This window comes from Schistocerca gregaria, chromosome 1 (genome assembly GCF_023897955.1).
Source record: "Schistocerca gregaria isolate iqSchGreg1 chromosome 1, iqSchGreg1.2, whole genome shotgun sequence".
Taxonomy (NCBI): Eukaryota; Metazoa; Arthropoda; class Insecta; order Orthoptera; family Acrididae; genus Schistocerca; species Schistocerca gregaria.
Window position 1 is genome coordinate 1,030,993,205 of NC_064920.1, and position 12,268 is coordinate 1,031,005,472.

The window sequence follows — 12,268 nt, forward strand, 5'->3', positions numbered from 1 at the left end:
TGGGGAGGATTTCATGAAGGATGGATCTCATTTCGAGGCAGGATTTTAAGAAGTCGTATCCCTGCTGGAGAGCCACATTCAGAGTCTGATCCTGTCCCGGGAAGTATCCTGTCACAAGTGGGGCACTTTTGGGGTTCTTCTGTGAGAGGTTCTGGGTTTGAGGGGATGAGGAAGTGGCTCTGGTTATCTGCTTCTGTACCAGGTCGGGAGGGTAGTTGCGGGATGCGAAAGCTGTTTTCAGGTTGTTGGTGTAATGGTCCAGGGATTCAGGACTGGAGCAGATTTGTTTACCACGAAGGCCTAGGCTGTGGGGAAGGGACCGTTTGATATGGAATGGGTGGCAGCTGTCATAATGGAGGTACTGTTGCTTGTTGGTGGGTTTGATGTGGACGGATGTGTGAAGCTGGCCATTGGACAGCTGAAGGTCAACGTCAAGGAAAGTGGCATGGGATTTGGAGTAGGACCAGTGAATCTGATGGAACCAAAGGAGTTGAGGTTGGAGAGGAAATTCTGAAGTTCTTCTTCACTGCGAGTCCAGATCATGAAGATGTCATCAATAAATCTTTACCAAACTTTGGGTTGGCAGGCTTGGGTAACCAAGAAGGCTTCCTCTAAGCGACCCATAAATAGGTTGGCATACGAGGGGGCCACCCTGGTACCCATGGCTGTTCCCTTTAATTGTTGGTATGTCTGGCCTTCAAAAGTGAAGAAATTGTGGGTCAGGATGAAGCTGGCTAAGGTGGCGAGGAAAGAGGTTTTAGGTAGGGTGGCAGGTGATCGGCGTGAAAGGAAATGCTCCATTGCAGCGAGGCCCTGGACGTACGGGATATTTATGTATAGGGAAGTGGCATCAATGGTTACAAGGATGGTTTCCGGGGGTAACAGACTGGGTACGGATTCCAGACGCTCGAGAAAGTGGTTGGTGTCTTTGATGAAGGATGGGAGACTGCATGTAATGGGTTGAAGGTGTTGATCTACGTAGGCAGAGATACGTTCTGTGGGGGCTTGGTAACCAGCTACAATGGGGCGGCCAGGATGTTTGGGTTTGTGAATTTTAGGAAGTAGGTAGAAGGTAGGAGTGCGAGGTGTTGGTGGGGTCAGGAGTTTGATGGAGTCAGGTGAAAGGTTTTGTAGGGGGCCTAAGGTTCTGAGGATTCCTTGAAGCTCCGCCTGGACATCAGGAATGGGATTACCTTGGCAAACTTTGTATGTAGAGTCGTCTGAAAGCTGATGCAGTCCCTCAGCCACATACTCCCGACGATCAAGTACCACAGTTGTGGAACCCTTGTCAGCCGGAAGAATGATTATGGATCGGTCAGCTTTCAGATCACAGATAGCCTGGGCTTCGACTGTGGTGATGTTGGGAGTAAGATTAAACCTTAATTGATAAAGCAGAGTATGCCGCACAGTTGGCCACTAAGGAGGATGAAGAGGATGATATACAGTATGGTGCAGGGTGCTTCTGAGTGACAAAAAAAATTAAGTGAGTTACAGCCTTTTGAAACTTTACAAGTCGCTCCTGAAAAGTTACATTTCCTGTTGCACTTTTCCTTAAATCTTAGAAAACACTTCGAGTAGAGTGTTCAAATTTTCAGGGAGTAAAAACATACATGTCTTGAGTCTACTGAACTAAAAGAAGAACATAATGTTCTGTATAATTAAAATTATTTAGGATAACATAATACTGTTCAAGTGTGTGGGACCTGTACCAAACAGGACTAACAGGGGATACTGAACATATACAGAGAAGAGCAGTGTGATTGGTCACAGGTCTGACTGATCTGTGGGAGTCTGTCACAGAGATACTGAAGGAATGGAACTAGTAGACTCTTGAAGATACATGAAAATTATCCTGAGAAAGTCTGTTAACAAAGTTTCAAGAAAAGGCTTTAAATTGCGAATCTAGGAATACACTACAATCCCCTATGTATCACTCACATAGTAACTGTGAGGATAAGATTTGAATAATTACTGCACGTGCAGAGGAATCCAAAACAATTATTTTTCCCGCACTCCGTATATGACTGAAATGCGAAGAAACCCTAACAACTGGGTACAGTGGAATGTACCTTCTGCCATGTTCTCCACAATGATTTGCTGAGAACTGATGTAGATATCATATATAAATATATAGGCAGAAAGGATAAAGGGCAGTGACTTTTTCTTTTTTTCTCTCTATCTTTTTTTTGGGGAGGGGGGGGGGGGTGCTTGGGGTGGGAGCTGGGCAGAGCTATATTGGGCAATTAATGTTAAAACTGATTTCACAAGAAACACACAGTTCTTGAACAACTGACTATAAACAAGCACGGATGGCCATTTTTTTTCTATTTATCAAGCAGCACCACAGGTAAAAAGGAAAAGTACTCACTGTTACTGTTTTCTTTTTATTTCTTCTTGCTCATTTCCTTAACACATTCCTGTCTTCTATTACCCTTCCTTACCTGATTATTTTCTCTCTACAATTTGCTAATTGTTTCATGTATCTCTGATATTGCACATTTTTGTCTTCTTTCTTTATACTATAATTTTCAGACAGCACCTCACATGTGACTTGTCAAACAGTCTATCTGTGAGTTATAACTGTCAAGATTTCCAAAGCTGGTCTGCTGTTTGTCTTTCATTGTTTATTTCACCATCTAATAGTTTTTTGATTAATCTCATTTAACCTTTTCCTCTCTTTTGTGACATGAAGGAACCTCTGTCTCTGAATGCTGCAAAACATCTTAAGAAAAGAGATAAAACATAAAGACACTTTGGCACATACCTTTGTAAGGTTCTGCAGGCTGGCCTTGATTGAATTCAGGCCAGGGACAGGTACAAATCTGGAACAGCCCCAAATAACAAGTCCCACCACTGAGGCTTTCACAGTGAATTTGAGGACTCTACTTGTCAGTGTTGGAGGAGGAATGCGCATAATTGGTGGAATGTCTTCTGGAGATACCTTTCCCCAATTCTGTACAATACCTGGCACATGACCAATGCCAACGACACCTACGACTCGTGATGGTATAATACCTGTAATTAAAGAGAAGCAGAGTCAATTATGCTACAGGAAAGTTAAACAAAACACTCTTAAAATTCATAAGATATGGATTTTAGTATCCATGGAATTTAGCATCTCTTGGGATGTGTTGTGGAGAAAGGGGATGCAGAAGGTGTAGCAAAGGAGTAAGTGAAAAGAATACACTAGAATGATAACAAAGTCAATGTTAGAAATCCGACCATGATATTGCCCTCCCAGTGTGTGTGTGTGTGTGTGTGTGTGTGTGTGTGTGTGTGTGTGTGTGTGTGGTGGGGGAGGGGGGAAAGGTGAGCACACATTTGTGTTTGCTTTGAGAAGTAAACTCAATACTAGCTACACAGCGAGTGCTGTTTCTTTAGTTAAATATCTGCTACACAGCTGTTTTACATTATAGAGTTAATTGTGAGTATCTTTCATAGAATATATGGCTTTCTACAACTACTCAGATCACTCAAAAGCCACAGAGACTGACCGCATAGAAGCAGACCAGCATTATTAGTGTAAGCTTTTTTTTTAACAATGGAAAGTCCAGTTTAGAATATCAACAATACTGTGAAAAGGCTGGAGCAGCCAGTCGTGTGTGAGGTGTACTTGCTTGGATGAATGTGTGTTGTAATCCCCCTCCAGAAGAAGGTTCAGCCAAAAGGTTATATGTAACAGTCTTTTCATTGTGCATGTCTGCAACTCAACACATCACCTTTACAATGGGTAGCACTCTGTCCTCTTTATAATTTTTTTCTTTTCTTAAGCCCTATTACACCAGAAAAATGAAAGTGAACACAAGCAAACTGAACATTCTCAGAACATTCCATTTCACTAGTGTTCACTACCATTTGCATTTGAGTATAAACAGAATACTAGTTATGGTCAAAAGCATGTAGAGCACTTTTCATTTAGTTGTGATTCCAGCCTTTTTTGTCCTCATTCCAAAACTCTGTACATCAGTCAGCAGTGTTCTTTCACTGCCTGCTCACTGTTATTGTACAGAAAACTAGAAGCAATATCAACTAAGGAAAGGCTAGCACTTATGTTATGGTTCTTAACAACTGGAAACAGCTGTGCTCGTAAGTATTTGTTTCACATTTCACCCATTCCCAAGCTTGTGTTCTTTCGACTCCGTTCCCACTTCAAGGGAGCAACTAATAATTTTATTCCCAACTTCTCCAACATTGGATTGCTGAGTGCTTTTCCAATTTTCAATCAAGCACAATTTTCTAGTTTAGCATTTTGTGTTCACAACTTCTTGGTTCCCCAAGCATCTGTGAAATTCATATTCTTCTATTATCAACATTATTTTCTCTTCTGGATCACTCCATTGCTTGCTCAGCTCTTATTTTATAACAAAAGGAGTTCATGGAAGAAAAACATAATACTGTGAAAGCAAATGCTCTTGTTGCTCACAAAAGGCAAGAGGCAAAGTGGAGTGTGTTAACTTACTTTGAAGGACTGGCAACCAGCGGAACAAGCACCACCAAGTGTGAAATGAACATGATCCAATGGTGTCTGCTAATGCCTGCCCATCATTTACATCAAAAAGAATGTTTTATTTGCTGATGTTTGTTCACTGTTGTTCACTGTGGCTTAAGTCAGGTTTACTGGCAGTATAAGAAAACACAGCTAAGCAGTAAGGATGGTGTCAGGGCCCCATTCGATCTCTTGCAACTTCCCCATTCTTCCAACTGATATGATGGGGACCCCACCATTTCCTCTCTAATGCTAATATATTTACCTGAGAGCAGCACTTAACGGTCAATGTCCTCAATTATTTTTTTTATATTTTTCAATCTGTGCTCCCCTACAGTGCTTGTCCACTGCACCCCGCTTCTAGTACTATGCAACTAATTTCCTAATGTCTTAAAATACATCCTATCAGTCTATTCCCTCTAATAGTTTTCCACATATATTTTTTTTCTTGCTAATTATGCAAGGAACATCCTCGTTTTTTATATCAGTCCACCCTTCTGTAATGACACATCTCAGATGCTTAGATTTGCTTCTTTTACAGTTTTTCCCAGTCTCAACCACACAAGTTCACAAGATTGCAGCTGTTGTTGCCATTCAGTCTTACACCTTTAGGAATCTGAATTTCTTACTTGCCCCCCAAATCCTGGTGTCAGTGCAGGTCAGGCATTTTAGTGATTGGCGCAATCTGGAGTCTTTCCTTTACAAAAATGGTGTTGTATGAGGAAGAGTACAATTGCTTTCCATATTATATCACTTACACTGAGTGTTGCCACCTCATAGTAATTTAAAAATGTGCATATGCTCTTCTGATTGCTAATGTTGTATATCACTCAAATAAAGTACATTCTTTCAATCATTTTTGAATAAAAACAGTATTGTTTAACAAAACAATGCATTACAAGGAAAAAAGTAATTTAAAACTCTACACACAACCTGCAGGTGTTGGCTGCTGAAGATCTGCTGCTAGCTGCAATGAATGTGTCAAATAAATGTCTCTCTCATTTACAAACACTGTTGAAAGGGCGGGAAATTCCCCAGTCATTTCTGCCAACATTTCCTCCAACAAATCGCGTTGTTTGCAACGTTCAACCTCTTCTTTACTGCAAAAGATACATAAAAAACTCTTTGTTACTTAAAATATATTAGAAGGAATGTTAATTGGAAACATGAAATCAACTTAAAAATACAAAGACTAGGAAACTTTCTTCCTTTTTTATGTCTATCAATGTAGACCGTTATTTGATGCAGCAATTTATTTTCTGAAGATTCTCATTTTTCTTTCTTTACTTCAGTGCCCTATACTCCTGCTTAAGGTCAGCCTGTATGGCAGAAGCCTGATATGATGTATTTACAGGGGGACATGGACTACCCCTGCATTATTGGGTTGGACTGAAACCTATTCCTCTGCACTGATCAGTTATAATAGTTGCTGAACTTCAACAAGGTTCTGGGTCTACCTTACTAAGTTAATAGAAGTATATCCAGTACCTACTGCAACCTACATCTGAATCTGTTTAGTGTATTCATATCTTGACCTCCCCATACGATTTTTACCCTCCACACTTCCCTCCAATATTAAATTGGTCCCTTTATGTCTCAGAATATGCCCTACCAACTGATCCCTTCTTCTAGTCAAGTTGTGCCACAAACTCCTCTTCACTCCAATTCTATTCAGTACCTCTTCATTAGTTATGTGTTCTACCCATCTAATCTTGAGCATTATTCTGTAACACCACATTTCAAAAGCTTCTATTCTCTTATTGTCCAAACTATTTATCGTCCATGTCTCACTTCCATACATGGCTATGCTCCATACAAATACTTTCGGAAACGACTTCCTGACACTTAAATCTATACTCAATGTTAACAAATTTTCCTTCTTCAGAAATGCTTTCCTTGCCATTGCAAGTCTACATTTTAATATCCTCTCTACTTCAACCATCATCAGTTATTTTGCTCCCCAAATAGCAAAATTCATTTACTACTTTAAGCGTCTCATTTCCTAATCGAATTCCCGCAGCATCACCCGATTTAATTCGACTACATTACATTATCCTCATTTTGCTTTTGTTGATGTTCATCTTATATCCTCCTTTCAAGACACTGTCCATTCATTTCAACTGTTCTTCCAAGTCCTTTGCTGTTTCCGACAGAATTACAATGTCACCGGCAAACCTTAAAATTTTTATTTCTTCTCCATGGATTTTAATACCTACTCCGAATTTTTCTTTTGTTTCCTTTATTGCTTGCTCAATATACAAATTGAACAACATCGGGGAGAGGCTACAACCCTGTCTCGCTCCCTTCCCGACCACTGCTTCCCTTTCACGCCCCTCGACTCTTATAACTGCCATCTGGTTTCTGTACAAATTGTAAATAGCCTTTCATTTCCTGTATTTTACCCATGCCACCTTCAGAATTTGAAAGATAGTATTCCAGTCAACGTTGTCAAAAGCTTTCTCTATGCCTACGGATGTTAGAAATGTAAGTTTGCCTTTCCTTAATCTATTTTCTAAGATAAATCGTAGGGTCAGTATTGCCTCACGTGTTCCAACATTTCTACGGAATCCAAACTGATCTTCCCCGAGGTCGTCTTCTACTAGTTTTTCCATTTGTCTGTAAAGAATTCGTGTTAGTATTTTGCGGCCTTGGCTTATGGCTTATTAAACTGATAGTTGGGTAATTTTCACATCTGTCTACACCTGCTTTCTTTGGGATTGGAATTATTGTATTCTTCTTGAAGTCTGAGGGTATTTCGCCTGTCTCATACACCTTGCTCCCTAGATGATAGTGTTTTGTGACGCCTGGCTCTCCCAAGGATGCCAGTAGTTCTAATGGAATGTTGTCTATTCCCGGGGCCTTGTTTCGACTTAGGTCTTTCAGTGCTCTGTCGAACTCTTCACGCAGTTATCGTATCTACCATTTCATCTTCATCTACATCCTCTTCCGTTTCCATAATATTGCCCTCAAGTACCTCGCCCTTGTATAGACCCTCTATATACTCCTTCCATGTTTCTGCTTTCCCTTCTTTGCTTAGAACTGGATTTCCATCTGAGCTCTTGATATTCATGCAAGTGGTTCTCTTTTCTCCAAAGGTCTCTTTAATTTTCCTGTAGGCAGTATCTATCTTACCCCTAGTGCGCCTCTACATCCTTAGATTTGTCCACTTGCCATCCCTGTTTAGACATTTTGAACTTCCTGACGATCTCATTTTTGAGACTTTTAATTCCTTTTTGCCTGCTTCATTAACTGCATTTTTATATTTTCTCCATTCATCAATTAAATTCAATATCTCTTCTGTTACCCAAGGATTTCTATTAGCTCTCGTCTTTTTACCTACTTGATCCTCTGCTACCTTCACTATTTCCATCTCAACCCATTCTTCTTCTACTGATTTATTTCCCCCATTCTTGTCAATTGTTCCCTAATACTTTCCCTGAAGCTCTCTACAACCTCTGGTTCTTTCAGTTTATCCAGGTACTATCTCCTTAAATTCCCACCTTTTTGCAGTTTCTTCAGTTTTAACCTAAAGTTCATAACCAATAGATTGTGATCAAAGTCCACATCTGCCCACGGTTAGGATATAATAAACTTATTGCTCTTACAAAAACACTAAATGCAGATGGATATGAACATATTTCACAGCATTGTGTATTGCATACATTAGAGGAACAGTTCAGAGATGGGGATTGACTGTATCAGCATGACAATACACACTGACATAAAGCAGTGCATAATGGAACATCTTTGCGATGAGGGGATGAGTTAGAATGTCAACTTCACTTCAGACCCCAACATCACTACCTTCTCTGGTTTTAGGTTTTGAGGAAGAATGGGCTGCCACCCTCCACAGATATTCAGACATCTCATTGAAAGGGTCCCCCCTCCCCCCCCCCCCCCCCAAAAAAAGTTCTACAAATCATAAAGATTAATAGTGGACACGCCTTATATTAATGTCAATAGGTGCCTGTATAATATTGACCAGATAATGTATTACTTACAGAAATATATTTTAAAGAGAAAAGCTATGAGAGATGACACATTATTTACAAAGTTATTTGGCACTACTATACCTGATAGGTTCCTTAGAAGTAAGCAAATGCCAGGTCAAACGGAGAGTTTGCCACCATGACAAGGCAGCCAGCGCACGTTGCAAAGTTATGTGAATTGGCCGGTCCCCCATGTGCAATATGCAGTGTGGAACTTTTTGTGCCTTTGAAGAAAAACAAGAAAATCTATCAAAATAAAAACTTTTCTTGAGTTACACTAAGAAATTTTACTAACTATAAATAAGCAAAAGCATGGTAGCTTCCAAAATCAAATGAAGTAAGCAACAAATCAAAACGTGTCAGACGATAGTAAATGCTATGTGGAAGCCAATGCTTCACTTTAGAAGGCTCTTTTGGCATAAGCTATAAATGTAATGATAATACAAAACAGAAAGGTCTTACCATCAGAAAGTAATAACCGATATGAAGAGATGCTGAGTGCTCATGTGATTTTTAAAATAAACTGATGGAGGCAACAAGTATGTGCTATACCCTAGAGTTCTGTCTTTCACGGTTTCAAAAATTAAGAACTGATACAAAACTTTAGAATTCTATCCTCTTACTCTTTCATTGAAGGCAAAGAAGGCATAAGCAGAAAGAAAACACATTGAAAAATGGAAACGTACAAAATAAGAAAGAAAGCACATACCTACGAGCCCATCTGCAAGCTTGGAGGTAAGGGCATTGTGGGGGCAGACGGAATGAGAGGGAACATCCAATGAAGCAAATAAGAAACCTATTTGGAACAATGTTTAAATGGCACTTTCACACAACTATTTCAGTTGTAATTTAATTTGTTACTTTTTTTAAGTAATATTACAGTACTATGAGATTAATAACAGCAAATGAAGAAAGATAAGATTCTTGTGTCACTTCAAATCACAGACAGTGCAAGAGCTCAGATTGTACAAGACTGTGGCAGGAAAGATGTAACTTTTTTTTCTTTGGGGGGGAGGTGTTAAGCTGGAGTTCACTTTATGTGATGTAGAGAAGTAACACTAAACATAATCTGGTTGTCTGGCTGGAGATTTGAATCCTACACCTCCCACATATGACTCCAGTGTCCAGTACTTTAATTACAGCCCAGATTGGTGAATAAATCGGACAAGGCTTAACTGAGCTGACTGGTGAAGACTATCATAACCACACTAGCTTCCCAAGAAAGCATATATCTGTACTTATACTCAACATCATTGGATGTCTGGTTAAAATGCCATGCACTATCTCCTTTTTGTACTATAGATGCTAAAACTACACACACACTAAAGAAAATTTCAATGTTCCAAGGTGCTTTATATACAGATGACACTGAAGAGGAATACCGATATGTGGCTAAAAATTATTGCTACATCTCTGTATTATAGAATATATCTTGTACTGATAAACAATGAACATGTCTAAATTCCTTCTACATTAAAGCACTCACACAATACACTGTGTATGTACACTGACTCTTTCCACATGATTATGATGTATGATGCAAATGATCCATGGAACATAAAACAAACTAACCAGGTAAGTGAAAGCATTAGTTTGCTTATGAAGAATAAGAAACACACTAAGTAATAATGAGTATGTACAAATATGCCAATTTCTGATTATATCTGGAGCACTAGCACCAGTTTTAAATTTAACTAACTTTCTAACGCGGACTTTACCTACGATACACCCCATACACTACTGCTGCAGCTGCTCTCTCTCTCTCTCTCTCTCTCTCTCACACACACACACACACACACACACACACACACACACACACACACACACACACACACACACACACACACACCGGGAGGGGGAGAGGGAGGGGGAGGGGGAGAGAGAGGGGGGAGAGAGAGGGGGGGAGGGGGAGAGAGAGGGGGGGAGAGAGAGGGGGGGGAGAGGGAGGGGGGGCGGAGAGAGAGAGAGAGAGAGAGAGAGAGAGAGAGAGAGAGAGAGAGAGAGAGAGAATGGCACTTAACACTATTTTATCTATCTTGAGAGTTTATGAAAGTGCATGAACCATAGAGCCCCACTCTCAGATTTCTTTTTTGTGTAATTTCAATTAACATTTTATTATGTTTAAGGATTTACTGTAAGCTACAACATTTCAATAATACTGCAAGGAATTTGTAATGGTCAGAAGGCAAATGAATAAAAGGCTGTAAACGTTCCCTCACACAATTTCATTAATGTAACAAAAAACAGGTGACGTCCTGTCATTTGTGAACTGCTTACCTCAGCAAAAGCTCGTCGAAATTCACCACCTGGAGCCATTCCCAGCTGCTTTGTCAAGTGTGCTGACATGCTTAACAACAGTATGTACATCAGTCCATGAAATAAGCCATTCTGCTTAATAGTTGACCGAATTTTTTCTGTAAAACATATAGACAAAAATGTTTGCACTGTGTTACCATGAAGCAATTGTACTTATAAACAATTACATCACTAAAGTATAGCTTTCAATTTCTGACTAACTTCATTGTCGAGTAATACTTACATTAGTGTGAAATGTGCTTGGTTCAGTCACTTAGGGCTTAATCATTTTCATTATATACTGTAAATAATGATGGCAGCATACTGCAGGTGCCTTATGGATAATTTATACCCGCACTAACATTAATATTATAGAAACAGAAATAGCGGGGGGAACGTACCTCTGAAAAACTTTATGAAATACAAGGCCTTAATATTCACTTGTTTTTGAATGCTCTTTAAGTAAACTTACACATCAATGGTAGACAATAAAAACCTCCTAACTCTATCTGTCTGTGAAAGTTCGTAATTCCAGTAACCAGTCACTCCATAACCAAAGAGAGATTTGAAAGTGCATGGATTTCTCCAATCTGTCAATAACTACATGTAGCGACTTTCTATATCACTTTATTATTTTTTTAAGAAACTGATTCTGCTTCACCTGCAAAACTTAACAAAACGGAGTTACGAGGTTCCCATTGATATGTTATTAAGCTGTACTTGTTACTGTCTGGTTAAAATAACTTGGTAATTCACAGTGAGGACAAATGATCATATAAACAAACATTAATGTATGGGAATTATCTGTAATCAGAATCAAGTCTTGGCTCGTTTAATAGTAACATATTACAATTACAGAAACGACACTTTCAAATGAAATATTTTTTGTCAAAATATACTAATGGGAAACAAAAGCACAACATATCTTACTCTTAAAATACAATTGCAATCAACTACTTGTAATATGGATCTACAGCCTTCATAATTTTTTAAGATGATGCCATGTTTGCTTTTAGCTTTTACAGTTAAAAATATGATGTCATTAAAAGATAAAAAAAGTAACTGCAATGGCTATTATTTTAATACACAGGAATTTATAGAAATTCATTAAGCAAAATTGTTCGTCTTGTTCCTGAGAGATAAAACACTAACACAAGGAGGGCAAAGAAAGCTAGAGAAGCTACTATCAACTGGCTATGTAGATGTGAAATTACAAAATTTTACTATTAATACCTCATGGGGAAGTCATTAAAAACTAAAAAGTTAATTCAGATATCCAATGAAATTCTTTTTTAGCAATGTACTATTTGCAATAAATTTGGCAAGGATTTGCTCTCTGAAAACAAATTATTGAAAGAAGCGTGAAATCAAATAAGAAGAGAATGAATTTTTTTAGTGGACTATACTAAATATTTGGATAACTGTGGAGCTAGCATAAATAATTAAATAGTTTAAGTGTTAAAGACTATTGAACAATAATTTTAAAAAGTTTGAAGAT

At 38.8% G+C, this 12,268-nt stretch overlaps 1 protein-coding gene across 2 annotated transcripts in view; it reads right to left on the reverse strand.

Annotated features, from left to right (window-relative positions):
* LOC126279093 (traB domain-containing protein) overlaps window positions 1-12,268 on the reverse strand; it is a 153,891-nt gene that overhangs the window by 65,346 nt on the left and 76,277 nt on the right. For both annotated transcript variants that reach the window (XM_049979563.1, XM_049979570.1), the window contains exons 4-7: window positions 10,753-10,889; window positions 8,560-8,699; window positions 5,420-5,586; window positions 2,765-3,015 (exon numbers count right to left, since the gene is read on the reverse strand). In XM_049979563.1, the coding sequence (XP_049835520.1) occupies window positions 2,765-3,015; window positions 5,420-5,586; window positions 8,560-8,699; window positions 10,753-10,889 (695 nt within the window). The remainder of the gene's footprint in view (window positions 1-2,764; window positions 3,016-5,419; window positions 5,587-8,559; window positions 8,700-10,752; window positions 10,890-12,268) is intronic.